This window comes from Pituophis catenifer, unplaced genomic scaffold (assembly GCF_029215685.1).
Source record: "Pituophis catenifer annectens isolate HBS135680 unplaced genomic scaffold, rPitCat1.0.hap2 SCAF_8, whole genome shotgun sequence".
Lineage (NCBI taxonomy): Eukaryota > Metazoa > Chordata > Lepidosauria > Squamata > Colubridae > Pituophis > Pituophis catenifer.
Genome location: NW_027256888.1, coordinates 76,048,929 through 76,067,887, shown reverse-complemented (window position 1 = coordinate 76,067,887; position 18,959 = coordinate 76,048,929). Strand labels below are relative to the sequence as shown.

The 18,959-nt window shown below is 44.9% G+C and overlaps 1 protein-coding gene across 1 annotated transcript in view; it reads left to right on the top strand.

The window, feature by feature from the left end:
* Positions 1 to 18,959, top strand: part of SHROOM3 (shroom family member 3) — a 238,802-nt gene that overhangs the window by 198,735 nt on the left and 21,108 nt on the right. Inside the window, exons 4-5 of the mRNA XM_070948822.1 lie at positions 10,523 to 10,657; positions 13,514 to 16,829. Of these exons, the coding sequence (XP_070804923.1) occupies positions 10,523 to 10,657; positions 13,514 to 16,829 (3,451 nt within the window). The remainder of the gene's footprint in view (positions 1 to 10,522; positions 10,658 to 13,513; positions 16,830 to 18,959) is intronic.

Sequence of the window (18,959 nt, the reverse complement as noted above, 5' to 3'; positions counted from 1 at the left end):
CCTCCCAGAGCCTCCGCGCAGGCCCTGCACTTATGCGTGGAGACTCCTGGGAGGAGTGGGGTGGGGTGGGCGTGGTCAGCCAGTCTTTGCAACTACTGGTTCGGTGACCAGATGTAAAAGTAGCATCCGCTTCACCCGAACCGGCTGAATCCCACCCCTCCTAACAAGGAAGGGAAGGAGACACCTGCCTATTTGCAAAAATTTTAAAAAAACACATGGGTTTGGAGGATAGATTGAGACTGGAAATCAATAACCCAGATACTCTGCTCAAGATGACTCCTGTCTTTGGCTCAAAGAGAGACCCAATGTCTAGAATGTGCTGTCAACTCTTGTTAGCCAGGTTGATTGAAAACGGTTTTCTAAAAAGCAGGGGAGCCAGATCCAGAGGGAAAAAGAAATTAATTTAATCCAGAAATTAATGAGATATTTCCAGACTCTATCCCTCTTGGAAAGGAAGCCAATCCCTGATCTGTACTATTGTACCTGTGGACTAGCTCAATCTGATTAGGAAGGAGATTATATTAATCTTTCCTGTCCTGTTGACCTCAAACGACACTGTTGCTATCAAGATCCGTCTTCTCGGGAGGAGGAGAATACGATCAGCAAAATGTTGGTTTTACCTCAGGCAATTCCTGTAAGATCTTTCTCCGCTGTGCTCCCTCAGTGGAGAGCTGGAGAGAGGAGAAGGAGCAAACGCGGAACCAGTGAACCTCTGGTCATGGATGGTGCTTCCTTGGAGTTGTCTTGGTGAAAGGACAGGTAGAAGGAGGCTCTGTGAGATGAAGTGACTAATGTTCCTAACAAAAGATTGAATCATTAAAGAACAATCAGGTTCAGCCCAGTTCTTTTTTCCCTATGTTTCCTTTTCCTTTCCTTTCCTCTCCTCCCCTTTCTCCCTTCTTCTTTCTCCCTTGCCTTTCCTTTCTGTCCTTCTCTTTTTCCTTTCTTCCTTTCTTCCCCTTTCTTTCCTTTTTTTCCATTTCCCTTCCTTCTCTTCTTTTTCCTTTTCCCTTCTTTCTTCTTCCTTTCCTTCCTCTCCTCCCCTTTCTCCCTTCTCCTTTCTCCCTTTCCTTTCCTTTCCTTTCCTTTCTGTTCTTCTCTTTTTCCTTTCTTCCTTTCTTCCTTTTTTTCCTTTTTGTCCATTTCCCTTCCTTTTCTTCTTTTTCCTTTTTCCTTCCCTTCTTTCTTCTTCCTTTCCTCTCCTTTCTCCTTTCTTCTTTCTTCCTTGCCTTCCCTTTCCTTCTCTTTCTCCTTTCTCCCTTTTTCTTTCATTTTTTTCATTTCCCTTCCTTCTCTTCTTTTTCCTTTTTCCTTCCCTTCTTTCTTCTTCCTTTCCTTTCCTCTCCTTTCTCCCTTCTCCTTTCTTCTTTCTCCCTTGCTTTTCCTTTTTGTCCTCCTCCTTTTTCTTTCTTCCTTTTTCTTTTTCCCTTCCTTTTTTCCCTTTCCTTCCTTCTTTTTCCTTTTTTCTTCCCTTCTCTCCCCCTCCCTTCTTTCTTCTTCCTTTCCTTTCCTTTCCTTTTTCCTTTGCTTCCCTTCCCTTCTTTTTTCCTTTTCTTGCATTCCCTTCCTTTATTTCTTCTTTCTGTTTTTCATTGCCTTCCTTTCCCTTCCCCTTTTTTTTTCCTTCCCCGCCCCCCTTTCCTTCCCCCCTCACCCTTGCAGAGAAACAAAGGTTAACTTGAATCTGGGAGCTATCAAACAATCCAGTTCCAATGCCTTAATTCAAAAGACCTACATTATTTGAAAGGGGGCTGAATTTGCTTCCGGAGATGGCTTTGACTCCCAAAAAGGCAAACTTTTTTTCAAACTGTATTGTAGGTTGCGTCTTTGATGGTGTGAAATGGAAAGAAAGCTTCAAAAGCACCTCGGTGACAAAAAAAGAACCTTACCTGGAGTTATTTTTGGTGCATCAGGCAGATATCTTTAGGAATTTTAGACTGTTGTTGGCCCTTTTTTTCCCCTTTTTGCTAAGGGAGAGTTTTAAAGTCGAAAGGTAAATAACAAATGGCATTCCTGGTTTCTAGGCCTCCTGTCCCATTCAGGATATCCTGCTTTGGCTGCTGTTTTCTTTCTCTGATTCTCCTGCATTTTTCTTTCCCGTCGCTTAACCTGTTGGCAGGTGTGACCAGAACAACCAGTCTCTGTGATTAGAGCTCTTTTCTGTCACGAGGTGTTCTGAAATTATATTTATCTTTCCTTGCTTTTACTTCACGAGCACTAGTAAAGGTAAAGATTCCCTCATAATATGTGCTAGTTGTTCCCGACTCTAGGGGGCGGTGCTCATCTCCGTTTCAAAGCCGAAGAGCCAGCGCTGTCCGAAGACGTCTCCATGGTCATGTGGCCGGCATGACTCAATGCCAAAGGCGCACGGAACACTGTTCCCTTCCCACCAAAGGTGGTCCCTATTTTTCTACTTGCATTTTTTTTTAACGTGCTTTCGAACTGCTAGGTTGGCAGAAGCTGGGACAAGTAACGGGAGCTCACCCCGTTACGTGGCACTAGGGATTTGAACCACCGACCTTTCGATCGACAAGCTCAGCGTCTTAGCCACTGAGCCACCGTTTCCCTTCACAAGCACTAGAAGAGCTTAATAGCAGGGTGTTTTTCAAACATCCATATCAAAACAGATCTCCAAAGCAGGAAAGGAAATAGGGGTAGTCCTCGACTCACGACCACAATGCAGCCCAAAATTTCTGTCACTAAGCAAGACAGTGGTTAAGCGAGTTTTTAACCAGCTTTCTTTTTCTGTGCTCGCCTTGAGTGCATTTAAGGTCTGTCATGGGTAACCTATCAGATGCCGTTGTTCTGGTTGTTTTTGCAGGGTAATTTGCAATTATACGTTGACCTTAGAAAAGGCAAAAATAACCACAGAAGTAAACAGTTTGAGTTTTACTTGTGGCCATTTCTTGATTATTTTTACTTCAGGTTCACCACAGGGCAATAGGCGTTTTAGAATATTCAAGCAGAACAAATATCTAATACAGCGATAGTCTATATTACTTTGTAAGCTTTCTATCAAAGAGAAATTTGCTCCCTTTTGTGTAGATGTAGCCTGAGGGATAGAGTTTCATTTTAATAACGATTGAAATAAACTTCCTTCTGGTTCTGTTTTTCCTTAGAAAATAATATGCTCCCTTTCTCTCTCTCTCCCTCTTCCTGTCTCTCTCCCTCTATTTTCTCTCTCCTCTCTCCTTCTCTCTCTCTCTCTCCCTCTTCCTCTCTCCCTCTCTCTTCCTCCCTTTCTCCCTCTCCTCTCCCTCTTCCTCTCTCCCTCTGTCTTCTCTCTCACCCTCTCTCTTCCTCCCTCTCTCCCTCTCCTCTCCCTCTTTCTCTCCGCCTCAGTCTCCCTCCATTCTCCTCTCTCTTTCTCTCTCTCTCCCTCTCTTCCCACCTCCGTCTTTCCTTCTCTCTCTCCCTTTCTTTCTCCGTTTCCCTCCTCTTTCCCTCTCCCCCCTCTCTCCCACTTTGTCTCTCTCTCTCTCCCCCCTCTTTCTTTTTCTCCTTCTCTCTCTCCCCCTCTCCTCTCTCTCTGCCTCCCTCTCTCTATCTCATTTGCACAGCATTCCTGTATTTATAACACTTTTACATTCCTTGGATGTTTTAATTATAATTATCCAAAAGATAATTCTGAAAAGAATGCAATAAACGAAAGGTAGGAATTAGAAGTATTTGTGGATTTTTTTCTTTCAGTTGTGATGGAAGGTCATAAGACAATTAAACACATGGCCAGCATTGAAAGTGTCACATTTTCACCTGATGTCCAACAGCTGTACCTTAGAATCCAGTGGAAAACGCTTCTAAAATCTGATGCCTTTGATTAAATTTCCAAACCATTAGTGAAGCATTAGGTAGAAAAAGAAGAAGAAATATAAAGAAATTGAAAATATTTCTACGTTTTGCTTTGGGGGAAGTAGCATTCATTGTGAACATATTAGATAACAGAAGATAGACTTCTTGGGTGGTGAGTCAGAAATTATCCTCAAAACCAGAAGGGAAATGATGAATTAAGTGATCTTGCTGCAGAATTCATAGTACTATACAGGTAGTCCTCGACTTACAACCACAATTGAGCCACAATATTTCTGAGTTTGGCTCCATTTTACGACCTTTTTGCCATCGTTGTTAAGCAAATCACTGCAAGTGAATCATGCAGGCGTTAAGCAAATCTGGGTTCCCCCATTGTCTTTGCCTGTCGGAAGCCAACTGGGAAGATTATAAATAGCAATGGCATTTAGATTTATATATATATATAAATACATGAAATAAATAAATAAATATACCACTTCACAGTGCTTTAGAGTCAGCCTATTGCCCTCCCCAACAATCTGGATCCTCATTTTACCCACCTCGGAAGGATGGAAGGCTGAGTCAACCTTGAGCCTGGTGAGATTCGAACTGCCAAATTGCAGTCAGCCAGCAGTCAGCAGAAGTAGCCTGCAGTACTGCACTCTAACCACTGCGCCACCATGGTGATCACATGACCTTGGGACAGCGCAATCGTCATAAAAACATGCCGGTTACAACATGCCGAATTTTGATCACATAACCGTGGGGATGCTACAACCGTCGTAAGTGTGAGAAACTGATCCTAAGTCAATTTTTTTCAGTGCCACTGTAAATTTCGAACAGTCACTAAACAAATGACAGTACGTCGAGTCCGCTATCTGTATTAACTGGCTCTGGAACATGGAAGCGGATGGAAAATAGGGCTACTAGATCTGAATTCCAAAAAAATATAATAGCAATACATTAGAACAAATTCTCTATGTTGCCATCTGTTGGTTGCTAGGATTTTTGCAATTACCAGTTCTGTCACCCTAGAGCAGGGGTGTCAAACTCAAGGCCCTCAGGCCAGATGCAGCCCGAAGGATGCTTAGATCCGGTCTGCGTGGCCGACCTGGAAATAGCAAAGGACCGGCCCGTGGTGCCTCTATTAGATAAAATGGGGCGCAGGTGGCCCCCACGCCAGGGGTGAAATCCAGCAGGTTCGAGAGAAAGTGGAAATTTTGAGCAGTTCACAGAACCGGTAGCGGAACTTTTGACTAGTTCGCAAATACCACCTCTGGCTGGCCCCAGAGTGGGGTGGGAATTGAGATTTTGCAACATCCTTCCCCCAGGAGTGGGGAGGGAATGGGGATTTTGCAGTATCCTTCCCCTGCCACGCCCACCAAGTCACGCCCACAGAATCGGTAGTAAAAAAATTTGGATTTCACCACTGCCCCACGCACCCCATTTTCAGCCTGTATGGCCTCCTGCAGCACCCTGCTGGCCAAAATGGGGTGTGGGGGGGGGGGGAACTTGCGCCCCTCTGCGCCCCATTTTGGCCAGCAGGGTGCTTCAGGAGGCCGTCTGTCCCATTTCCCATCCCCCACAGGCCCTCAGAGCAGAGGTGGGTTTCAGCAGGTTCTAACCAGTTCTGGAGAACCGGTAGTGGAAATTTGGAGTAGTTCGGAGAACCGGTCGTAAAAATTCTGACTGGCCCCGCTCCCATCTATTCTCTGCCTCCCGAGTCCCAGCTGATTGGGAGGAAATGGGGATTTTGCAGTAACCTTCCCCTGGAGTAGGGTGGGAATGGAGATTTTACAATATCCTTCCCCTGCCACGCCCACCAGGCCATGCCACACCCACCAAGCCATGCCCATAGAACCGGTAGTAAAAAATTTTGAAACTCACCACTGCCGCAGAGGACAACTGCAGTGCTGATCCATCGCTCCAAGAAATGCCCTAGACAGAACCTCTGCCTTGAGACGCATCTTTTTAATACCAAAAAAAAATAAAATAAATCCTGATAAATCATAAGACTTGTCTTCCAAGGAAAAAAAAGCTCGTTTGCTTCTTTATCGTGGAGTTCATAACACTTTTTTTTTTTTTGCTTATTCCGAATCTCAAGCAAATTGCAAGATTAAAAATGCAAAGTATGCAATCAAACAGAACGAATTGCAATTAGATTCAGAATCAAATTTACCATCTGTAATGTCTGTCAAGCCAGGGCATTAAGCCACAATTAAATCCTGCCAGCAACTGACCTGTCATTTAAAAAAAAAACAGGACCTCCACATTGGAGAATCTTCTGCCTTTTCTACTTTGCTTCAGTTGCAAAGCTGGAGGTGGGGTGGGGATAGGAGTCCTAGAACTCACCGTCTCCTGGTGATTGGCCCAAAGTCACCCAACTGGCTTTCATGCCTAAGGCGGGATTAGAACTCACCGTCTCCTGGTGATTGGCCCAAAGTCACCCAACTGGCTTTCATGCCTAAGGCGGGACTAGAACTCACTGTCTCCTGGTGATTGGCCCAAAGTCACCCAACTGGCTTTCATGCCTAAGGCGGGACTAGAACCCACCGTCTCCTGGTGATTGGTTCAAAGTCACCCAACTGGCTTTCATGCCTAAGGCGGGACTAGAACTAACCTTCTCCTGGTGATTGGCTCAAAATCACCCAACTGGCCTTCATGCCTAAAGTGGGACTAGAACTCCCAGTCTCCAGGTGATTGGCTCAAAGTCACCCAACTGGCTTTCATGCCTAAGGCGGGACTAGAACTCATTGTCTCCTGGCGATTGGCCCAAAGTCACTCAGCTGGCTTTCATGCCTAAGGCAGAACTAGAACTCACTGTCTCCTGGTTTCTAGGCCACCATCTTAATCGCTACATCAAAGGAGAATCCAAGACCTCGGTGCCTTCCGCCGTGCCCTTAAAACTTTCTTTTTTCAGCAAGCCGGGCTGGCTTAACATATTTTTTAACATATTTTTAATTTTTAATTGGTTTGTTATCTTAAATTGGGGCCAAATTAATATATATCCTTTTAATTGTTTTTTAATGTTTGTATTGTATGTTTTTATCTTGCTGTACACCGCCCTGAGTCCCTCGGGAGAAGGTGCGGTATATAAATTCGAAATAAAATAAAATAAAAATAAAAAAAATAAATTCTCTCTTACTATTCAACTTACTCCCTTTGGTCCATGGAGCAGAAGAAGTCATGAAATCTCTACCCAGAGATCTTCTGGCTGAAAGTTCCTTCAACATTGTGGTACTGAAAGGAAATAGTATCTACCCCAGCAGCTTCTGCAAAAAAAGAAGTAGAAAGCTGTGTCTCCCAATGTGAAACTATTCCCCATATAAAAGAATGTCGAATTCCGCGAAAGGGAAAAATGTTTTTATGACCGCAGCTCAAGACCATAAAACGCCACCCAGCCTTTCAACTTCTCCAAACTTTGATTCCGTGATCTTTTATGGTCCTGAGCTGACCAAATAAAGGCGTTGGCCTCCTGTAATTTATAACATGTAAAAATGAAGTACAGGTAGTCCTCGGCTTACGACCACAATTCGGCCCAACATTTCCGTCTCTGAGCAAGATTTTTGTTCTTTGTCCCATTTTACGACCATCGTTGCCACAATCGTTAAAGTGAATCACTGCAGCTGTTAAGTTACTAACACGGTTGTTAAGTGAATCTGATTTTTCCCATTGACTTTGTTTGTCAGAAGATTGCAAAAGGAGGTCACATGACCCTAAAAACCGTCGTAAACATGAACCAGTTGCCAAACGTCCGAATTTTGATGACGTGACCATGGGGATGCTGCAATGGTTGTAAGTGTGAAAAATGGTCGTAGGTCACTCTTCTCAGCGACGTCGTAACTTCGGTCGTTAAACGAACTGTTGTAAGTCGAGGACTACCTGTAAAAAGGATGAAATGCCAAATGGGAAAATATTGTCCAATGTAAGGGAAGATGTGGCAAGGGGTGCTAAGTGTGAAAAAGGAACATTAAGTTTCTTTATTCAGTGCCTCTGTAACTTTGAACGGTCACTAAATGAATTATTGTAGATATCTCAGGGGTTGCCACAAAGAAGAAGGAGTCAAGCTATTCTCCAAAGCACCTGAGGGCAGGACAAGAAGCAATGGGTGGAAACTAGTCGAGGAGAGAAGCAACTTAGAACTAAGAAGAAATTTCCTGACAGTTAGAACAATTCATCAGTGGAACAACTTGCCACCAGAAGTTGTGAATGCTCCAACACTGGAAGTTTTTAAGAAGATGTTGGATAACCATTTGTCTGAAGTGGTGGAGGGTTTCCTGCCTAAGCAGGGGGTTGGACTAGAAGACCTCCAAGGTCCCTTCCACCTCTGCTATTCTATTCTATTCTATTCTATTCTATTCTATTCTATTCTATTCTATTCTATTCTATTCTATTCTATTCTATTCTATTCTATTCCATTCCATTCCATATACGAAGGAAAATATTTCTATTTCTTGTTTCCTATTCTTTTCTACTCTACTCTACTCTACTCCACTCCACTCCACTCCACTACTATTCCTATTCCTATTCCTATTCCTATTCCTTTCTCTTCTATGTCCTTTCTACTAATCGAACGTGGAGAAAATCCTCTTCTGAAACTCGGAGCCGTTTCTATTTTTGTGAGCCCCGTATGTTCATTATTTATTTATTTATTTTCCTCATCCTTTTCCTGGCAAGGATGATCAGACGCGGAGCCAAGCAAGAGCCCTTGTGTCTTTTAATCCATGTAAAGATGAGAGCATACGGATAGCTGCAATTTGTCTTGCCAGCATGACAGAAGCTACAAGTAACTAGCACCAAGATTATGAAGCATTACTTATCGGTTCATCATTTTGTTGCTTGTATCGTAGAAGGGATGGGCAGCTCAATTTAAATCCGATCTGGGGTCAGGAGGGTATGCAATCAAGTATTAATCTATTCTGTCAAGTTCCCTCCTCCGTCCCGTCCACCCCAAATTATACATAAGCAATGTCGCAGTGGTTATAAATAACTTTTCTCCACTACGCATTTTTGCATGCATCTTTCTTGAATATAGCCATGACTCCTTGCAATTTTCCACATTTCTGTCGTACTTATTCAGCTTCTCCAAATGCAGCGTATCTATTTTTGATGCTGGGATATATTTTTAGGCCGACGCTGGCGGAATTCTTGAATTATTCACCCAGCTGACTCACAGTAGATTTGGCTGATCCCATCACTCTAGGAAATCCACTGATTTCTTTGGCACCTCGTAATATGCAAATCAGAAATCATGAATACGGGTAGTCCTTAAACGGGCCACCATTGTTGAGCCACAAATTTCCAAGGCAGTTAAGTGAATTTTGCTCCATTTGAACAAACTTTTCTTGTCACCGTTGTTAAGTGAACCACTGCGGGTTTTTAAGTTAGTAAGTGTTGTGGCCCGTACGCGGCCTGTGCAGCTAGTAACTGATTCAGACAGCGAGGAGGCTGGTGTGGTGCTGCACCAGCAGCCTGTGTAGCTGGCACTCGAGTCAGACAATGAGGAGGCTGGAGAAGATGTGGTGCCAGAGGCGGGGATTCAGCCAGGGCCTTCAGAACCTCAAGGAACTCCCTTAAGTGAAGAGGACAAAGAGGAGGAGCCTCTTCTCGATGCACGGGCGCGCAGAGCTGCCAAAAGGCCGGAGTGGCTCCTCAGGAGGAGGTCTCCTCCAGAGTAAGGCTTGGGGCTAATTGGCCACTCCCTTAGCCTATTTAAGGAAGAACACTGACCGAAGCAATTTGTAGGGAACAACTTAGTTCATATACCTTCGTGTCTTGTCTTGCTTATCTTACCAGCTTCCTGCAAATTGCTTCTGGGCATTCTGCCAACCATAGTAAGTTTTCAGTTATTATTCTTCGAATTCTTGGCGGCTGTTAATGCAATTAATTAACAGCCGTTGTTGTAAAAGACTGGTTTATTCAGTAAATTAAGGTTTGAACTGACTTTGTGTGTGCTGCGTTCTTTGGGCGTCCGTAGCTGGGGCAGAACAGTAAGTGATTCTGGCTTCCCCATTGAAAGTTGCTGGTCAGAAGGTTGCAAAAGCTGATTATGTAACCCCAGCAGTATGTAAATGCTGGCTGGAGAATTCTGGGAGTTGAAGTCCACAGGTCTTAAAGCTGCCAAGTTTGAGGATCCCTGTGTTAGTCTATTGATGGTAGCCCCAGCAAGACTACCATGTATCCATGAATTGCATACATTCTACAGAAACCATCTTTTTACCTTTTTCATGGCTTTGCTTCTGATTGAAATGGTTTAATTTATCTGGTAGGGAGACAGAAATTAGTTTATGTAAGGTTCACTGCCACGCCCCTCTTGGTCTATACGCGGGGTCTCCTATGAAGTATTAAATGTATAGCACTCCAAATCAATCACAGGTAACAGCCAGACTTACTTTTGAATTTGAAAAGGTCTCGTCGCTCTTAACACTGATAAATTGCAAGCCGGAATGAACAGCATATAGTATTTTGTTTGCTTAGTAGTCAGATCTTTGCAATTAGAACATCCAGCCCCAGCTAAATAAATAATTGTTTTTCCAGCCAGCTGATCCTTTCATGCATCAGAGTAGAATGTAATAAGAAATCAGAAAGCAGAGATTGTGGCATGTTTCAATTCCGGACAGTGTCACATTTTTAGGGCACAAGGTAAAATGCTGAATAACGCGATTGGGCTGTACATATTGAGGTACCTGAGCAAAGAGGCAAGTCTAACAATGTTAGCTGTTCTGTCTCTTTGCAGGCAAAGTGATCCGGTGGGCAACAGATCACACTCCTGGCAGCCAGCCAAGTTCCCGGAGAACCCAGCCGATCTCAGTATGATGCAAGTATCTCAGGGGACGATAAGCAGTCCTTGGCACCAAGCCTACCATCCGAGGTAACTCTAGCCACGTGGTCTTGACCACGGATCAGCCCTTGAGAGGTGGGGTGATGTGGTGTGGTGTATGTCAAAATGTATGGATGGGAGGGAGGCAGGCAGGGAGGGAGGAAGGAAGGAAGGAAGGAGAAAGGAGGGGAGGGAGGGAGGGAGGAAGGAGAAAGGGGAGGGAGGGAGGAAGGAAGGAGAAAGAGGAAGGAAGGAAGAAAAGGAGGGACAAGGAAGGAAGGAGAAAGGAGCAGAGGAAGGAAGGAAGGAGAAAGGAGGGAGGAAGGAAAAAGGAGGGAAGGAAGGAGAAAGGGAGAAGGAAGGAAGGAGAAAGGGGAGGGAAGGAAGGAAGAAAAGGAGGGACAAGGAAGGAAGGAGAAAGGAGCAGAGGAAGGAAGGAAGGAAGGAGAAAGAGGAGGGAGGAAGAAAGAAAGGGGAGGAAGAAAGGAAGAAAAGGAGGGACAAGGAAGGAAGGAGAAAGGAGCAGAGGAAGGAAGGAGGAAGGAGGAAGGAGAAAGGGGAGGAAGAAAAGGAGGGACAAGGAAGGAAGGAGAAAGGAGCAGAAGAAGGAAGGAAGGAAGGAGAAAGGAGGGGAGGATGGAAGGAATGCAGAATTTCTTGAAATTTGGACAGAAAAAGTCCTCATTACATACTTCTGTGTCCTGATGTTTCCAGTAATGATTTAGCCTATTAGTAACGGGATAAGAGAGTTGGAAGGGACCTTAGAGGTCTGCTAGTCCAACCCTTTGCTCAGGCAGGAAACCATATGCCATTTCAGACAAGTGGTTGTCCAATCTCTTCTTTAAAAAACTCCAGTGTTTTTAAGCAGTGTGTCACAGGACGCTGATACAGGTGGTCCTCGACTTATGAACACAACTGAGCCCAAAATTTCTGTTGCTAACCGAGGCAGCCGTCAAGTCAGTTTTACCCCCGTTTTATAACCTTTTCTTGCCACATTTGTTAACTGAATCCCTGCAGATGTTAAATTAGCAACACGATGATTAAGTGAATCTGGCTTCCCCATTGACTTTGCTTATCAGAAGGTCGCAAAAGGGGATCACAGAACCGTCATAAATGTGGGTCAGTTGCCAAGACTCTGAATTTTGACCACGTGACCACGGAGAAGCTGCAATTTGTATTATATGTATTTTATTTGGCTGTTCACCGCCCTGAGTCCTTCGGGAGTAGGGCGGCATACAAATTCAATAAATAAATAAATAAGTAAACCGTTGTAAGTGTGGAAAACAGTCACAAGACACTTCTTTTCTGTGCCTTTGTAACTTGGGTCACTAAACGAATTGTCGTAAGTTGAGGACTACCTGTACAGCAGCCTTCTTAACGTAAAGCCCTTGTCGTGGACTTCAGCGCCAAGAATCCCCAGCCAGCATGCCCTGGAATTGAAAATGTTAATAATACCACTTTATAATGCCTTGGTAAGGCCACACTTGGAATAGTGCATCCAGTTTTGGTCGCCACGATGTAAAAAAAGATGTGGAGACTCTAGAAAGAGTGCAGAGAACATGTTGATGAAAAAGAAAGAAAGAAAGAAAAAGTGCAGAGAAGAGCCACAAAGATGATTAGGGGACTAGAGGCTAAAACATAGGAAGTAACGGTTGCAGGAATTGGGTATGTCTAGTTTAACGAAAGGAAGGACTAGGGGACACGTGATAGCAGTGTTACAATATCTCAGGGGCTGCCACAGAGAAGAGGGAGTCAAGCTATTCTCCAAAGCATCTGAAGGCAGGACAAGAAGCAATGGATAGAGACTAATCAAGGAGAAAAACAACTTAGAACTAAGGAGAAATTTCCTGACAGTTAGAACAATTAATCAGTGGAACAACTTGCCTCCAGAAGTTGTGAAGGCTCCAACACTGGAAGTTTTTAAGAAGAGGTTGGATAACCATTTGTCTGAAGTGGTGTAGGGTTTCGTGCCTAAGCAGGGGGTTGGACTAGAAGACCTCCAAGGTCCCTTCCAACTCTGTTATTCTGTTCTGTTCTGTTCTGTTCTGTTCTGTTCTGTTCTGTTCTGTTCTGTTCTGTTCTGTTCTATTCTATTTCTATTTCTATTTCTATTCTAATTCTATCTATTCTAATTCTATTCTATTCTATTTCTATTTCTATTCTAATTCTGTTCTATTCTATTCTATTTCTATTTCTATTTCAATTCTATTCTATTCTATTCTATTCTATTCTATTCTATTCTATTCTATTCTATTCTATTCTATTCTATGTTTAACCACTTTTCTGCTTATTTACTCACACTCATTCCTCGTTGCTTTCTTTCCCATCCTGCCTGTTTCATTACACAAAACTCTAGCTGGAGTTTCCCCAAAGGACATTTGCCCTCAGCACCTTAAAAAGGAAAAAAAAAAGAAGAAGAAGGGAAGATTTAGAAAAGAACGGATTTCCCCCTCTCTCCCCCCTCCCCCCATTTCTCCTGATCTTCCTTCCTTTAATGATGTCTGAATATTTTGGTGATGTTTAGGATGCCTGTGATGAATTTCATGGGTGGAGTTGACTCACACGCATTTCCCTGCAAAGCTGCCTCCTCCTCCTCTGGAGATCTCCTCCATCTATTTCCCACCCACCCCCACCTCCCTTTAGAGTGATAAATAAGAGACATGTGTTGCAATGTCAAAATCGTTCTTTCTAGGAAACCAGGATGACTACACACTAAGAACAGCACGAGGCCCAAATATGGCTTTTTGTCCATCCTCTATAAACTAAACATATCCCTCCGTCCCTTTATAAATCCATCCCACTCTCTCTCTCGCTCTCTCTCACACATATTCACGCTAACGAAGTGTTTTCTTCTGTGTTTGTGTGTGTGTGTCTCTCTCTCTCTTTCTCGCTTGCTCATGTCTTCAGTTCCTCCACCAACGACCTCTCCAACTTCGACCATGGCTTTTTAAGAAAAAGTCCCGACCAGTACAGCTCCAGGGGAAGCATGGAGAGTCTGGACCACCTGCCGGCGGGATACACCCATCCTTCCTGCCATCTTTCGCCAGCCAAGTCCACCAGTAGCATCGACCAACTCGCTCACCTTCACAGCAAGAGGGATTCTGCTTACAGCTCTTTCTCCACCAGTTCCAGTACCCCCGAATATCAGCTGCCTCCCTTTTGTAAGGAAAGGTCCTATTCCATGGAGAACGTCCATTCCCGGGCCAGGCCGCAAGAAGGCGGCATGCGGCAGGCGGACATCAGGTACATTAAGACGGTCTACAATGCCCAGAGAGGAGTTTCAGAGGAATACGAAGTGAAATCTTCTGCTCTCGTACCCAGCGGGGAGGCCCACCCTAAAGGTTACAGCGCCAGCAGGCCTCACGGCCATCACAAAGGCCCGCAGGCACGGAATTCATTGGACAACGAGAGCCAGTACGCGAAGGGGCCTCCTATGCCGCCGACCAGAAGTGACAGCTATGCAGCAACCAGGCACCACGACAGGCCCAGCTCTTGGTCTAGTCACGAACAAAGAAAGGCCTTGAGGAGCCATTCCAAAAATGCTTGGCTTCTCCTAGGCCAGGGCATGCCGCCTCCGGGACAGCTCTCGAAACCAGCATTCCTAGAAGGACAGCTCCACACCGTGATGGAGAGGAGTCCAGAGGGCAGCCCCACCATGAAGCCCAAACAAGGCTACCCCCAAGCTACTCAACCCGGACAGCCGCTGCTACCTACCGGGGTTTACCCCGTTCCTTCTCCCGAACCACATTTTGCTCTGGTTCCTCACCCTTCTGCGAACAACAGCGGGTTGGTGTACCCGGCGCTTGCCAAAGAGAGTGGCCACGCTCCTCCTCCGGCTTCTTTCCCAGCTTCCTACGAAAAGGCTGTTTCCTGCAAGCCGCTTCCTGTCATGGATGAGAACGGAAACCAGAGCATCCCGAGCAAGGCAACCGTCTTCTACCATCCTGAATGTGGACCCTCCGGAGCAGGGAAAAAAAAGATGGACAACGAGACTTCGAAAGTCATCTTATACAGGACCCATCCTCAAGCCTACCCAACCTCTCCGAGACAGGAGGAGGAAGCAGAGCCCACCTATATAGCACAACCCAACATCCAAGAAAGTGCGAACGATGCCCAATATTTGAACCATGCTTTTCAGCCTTGGTCGTTTCACCTACGAGATGGGATGGCCGAGAGCAAAGCCTTCTGTCCGTCAAAGCCGTACAGTTCGGAAGAACAGCAAGAGGACTGGAATGCAAATCTGCCGATAAATGAGTGTGATCCTACCGCACAAAACCAGTGGAATCCCAACAAGGCGAAGCAGTACCTATTCTCTTCCTTGCAAAATATCCCAGAGAGTACTCAGCTTCAAAACCCCATGGATTTGAAGGAGGCGCAATCAGGTAGGACTTGTTCGGGTGCCAAGTGGCATTTTGTTAACTATGCCAACCAGGAAGAAAAGGATGTTAAAGAGCAGGCCCCAGAATATTGGCAGGACAGAGAATGGCGTGCCACAGAAGATCACCGAGATGCCACTACCAGTGCTGATTATAGCCACGGCATGGAACCAAATTATGAGGAGCCTTCCGCTCCATTGCTTCCACAGACCTCCGATTTCAGAGCTGACCAGTTCCGATCTTGCAGCAACAACAGCTTTCAGCCCCCCTGGTCTGGGAAAAAGGAGTCTAGGAAGACCCGATGTTCTGTGCTGGAGAAGGTCAGCAAGATAGAGCGACGGGAACAAGGCCATCAGCGTCCACAGAGCGCAAATAGCTTGAGCCAAAATTCAAAGAAGTCTGGCGTTGAAGATAGCCGACGTAGACATAACTCACAAGAATATGGTCAATTGCTGGATGAACACGGCAGGCCGGCCAGCACAAATAACTCAGACCTGTACCCGAATGTGCTCTACCTAAACGAAAGAAGCACTGGCAAACCAGAAAAGGCCAACCGGTATTCTGCAGAGCAGCAGAGGGTAATCGCAGCAGCTTTGGTAGCGCCGCCAGATCAGCAGAGCACCTACCGCCACGGGTGCTCCAGCAAGGAGTCGCACAAAAAGTCCGGGCAGCTACAAAGGAGCCGAAGTACGTTCCAATTGTTGGATGAACCAGAGAGAGAAGTCTTACAGAAAGTCAGTGCCAAGGAACCGCATGGCTCGCAGCGAGATGCCCCCGTTAACAGGACTTACAGGAACAGCATTAAGGATGCTCAGTCGAAAGTTTTGAGGGCCACCTCGTTCAGGCGCAAGGACCTCAACATTAGTCCTGCCTTTGGGAAGGAGGTTCAGAGAAGTACGCCAAGACCCGCTTCAGCCCACACCGGGATGAGGAGCACGACAGCTTCTCCACATACCCCAAAGGAGAGGCATAGCATCACGCCGACGGAGATAAAGATGGATCCTATCAATAAAGATGGTCTCCCAGGACCTCTGCACGTTCACCGTATCGGGGGAAGGAAACGGCTGACTTCTGAGCAGAAAAAGAGGTCTTACTCTGAACCAGAGAAGATGAATGAAATAGGCGTGTCGGATAATGACCTCTCGCCGTCCTCACTTCAGAAGAAGATGCTCCAGTTTGTCTTCCAAGAGAGCACCGTGGCTGACCGACGCAAGATCTTTGAGAAGGAGAACAAAGCTTGTTCCACCATCAATCTTTCCAGGCCGGAGCTGAAGCAGCTGCAGCAAAACGCCCTGGCAGATTACATTAAACGGAAAATCGGGAAGCGCCCCTCGTCGGCATCCCAAGAAAGGGAAGGATCGCAGACCCCATGCCGTCAAACCAATGGCCAAGAGAGTCAATCTCTGTCTCCGGCTTCTAGCATGAATTCTCTCCAAGACCAGAGTCTCTTTCATACTAGGGAAACTCTAGAATGGGCCTCTAGAATGGGGCACGTTTATTCTCCACTGCCTGGGCTCCATGGCTGCTTTAATCCCATTGAGTTCGAGAGCAAGATGGCGGGCCACCCGAATCACGGTAGCAGCAAAAGCTCCACGCCCAGTTGGCTGAAAGCAGATGGCCGCCCAGATCATAGAGTTAATCCCGAGCTTACGAAAAGCACTCAGACCGATCTTGATATTTGTACCCCGCCGCACCCCGTCCACCAGATCCTGGAGAAAAAGACGCGGCTCACCAAGAAGCCTGGGAAATCAGCTTCTGCGGAAGACCTCCTGGATAGGACAGAAAACCAACCTATGACCATGCACGTCCGATCCAGGTCATCTCCCTCGGCAGATAAAATGTGCCAGGTACGTACAGGTATAGAAGAGATTTCCACAAGCTGCTCAGTGTTTGTTCATCTTGCATCTTTCTTATTTGCAAAGGCGCACTAAATCTTGAGACAGTTTAAGAACGTTTTTCGTTCTGTCGACTGATTACCCTGTTCCCCCCAAAATAAGACATCCCCTGATAATAAGCCCAATTGGGCTTTTGAGCGCATGGCAATAAGGCCAAGCGCTTATTTCAGGGTTCAAAAAAAAATATATATGAAAGGGTCTTATTTTCGGGGAAACACGGTAGCAGCACCCAATTTTCTGCAGCCATCTTTCCGTAAATTTGGGTGGCAAGGTATTTCGGCGCCCCAGAGGTTTTTGATCGTGGGTCTATCTATAAAGATAGACTTACAACCCACAATTGGAGCCCAAATTTTTGTTGCTCAGCGAGACAGTCGTTAAATGAGTTTGTGTTAATGGCACAACAGCATGGCTGCTGATGGTGTTGATGAAACTGTCAAGCATTCAGGAAAGAGGAACATGCAAATAGGAATTTGAAAAAGAGTTCAGTCAGGTAGTCCTTGAAAGCTGGATTTGCTTAGCCACCATATGATTCTTAACAACTGCAGTGATTTTCTTAAAAACCATGATACAAAAAAGGTCGTAAAATCAAATGCCACTACAGGTAGTCCTCGACTTACAATAGTTCATTTAGTGACCATTCAAAGTTACAAAGGCACTGAAAAAAGTGACTTATGACCATTTTTTCACTCTTATGACCATTGCAGCATCCCCATGGTCAAAATTCAAAACACTTGGAAACTGGTTGCATTATCCCCGGGGGTCATGCCCATTCTCTTTTGTGACCTTCCGACAAACAAATAATAGGGAAACCAGGTTCACTTAATAATCACATCGCTAACTTAACAACTGCAGTAATTCACTTAACCACTGTGGCAAGAAAGGCCGTAAAACAGGGCAAAACTCACTTAACAACTGTCTCACTTAGCAATCGAAATTTCGGGCTCAATTGTGGTCGTAAGTCAAGGACTACCTGTACAGCCACCAAAAAGTCGGACACAACTAAATAGTTAAAAACAATAGCAATGCTCCTTTCGGTTTCTTAATGCCCCCCCCTTTTTTTTCTGGAATCCAGCCTTATTTCGTTTTTTAAAAGAGAAGAAAGAAGAGAAGACCAAGCACTGATAAGGATAAAAACAAAGCTTATCTCAATATATATATATATATATACTTTGCCTATATACAATCCTCTCTCTATATCAGTGTTTCTCAACCTTGGAAGCTTGAAGATGGGTGGACTTCAACTCCCAGAATCCCCCAGCCAGCACTGCTGGCTGGGGGATTCTGGGAGTTGAAATCCACCCATCTTCAAGCTTCCAAGGCTGAGAAACACTGCTCTATAAATATATATACCCTGTTTCCCCAAAAATAAGACATCCCCTGATAATAAACCCAATCAGGCTTTTGAGTGCATACGCTAAAATAAGCCCTCCCCGAAAATATTTAAACGCAGAGCTGGAAATCAGGTAAGACGGCAAGAGGAGCCCCATCTTGCTCTACGCGCCCCAAAATAATAAGACCTCCCCGAAAATAAGGCCAAGCGCTTATTTCGGGGTTCAAAAAAATATAAGACAGGGTCTTATTTTCAGGGAAACATGGTACCCTGTTTCCCCGAAAATAAGACATCCCCTGATAATAAGCCCAATTGGGCTTTTGAGTGCATGGCAATAAGGCCAAGCACTTATTTCAGGGTTCAAAAAAATATAAGACAGAGTCTTATTTTCGGGGAAACACGGTACCCTCTGTGTGTGTGTGTGTGTGTGTGTGTGTAAAGATAGATAGATAGATAGATAGATAGATAGATAGATAGATAGATAGATAGATAGATAGATAGATAGATATACATATATATGCAAAAATTAAAATCTCGGGTGTTTTCCCGCGTCATTATAAATAAGTTGGTTAAAATATTTTAAAATCCTGGTTAAAATCCCAGCTTAAAACCAGGATTTTAAATGTTTTAACCAACTTATTTATAATGACGTGGGAAAACACCCGAGGTTTTAATTTTTTGCATATGCACACCCACGAAAACTTAAGAAGACATATATATATATATGCATATTCTTTCTAGCCAGGTTTTAC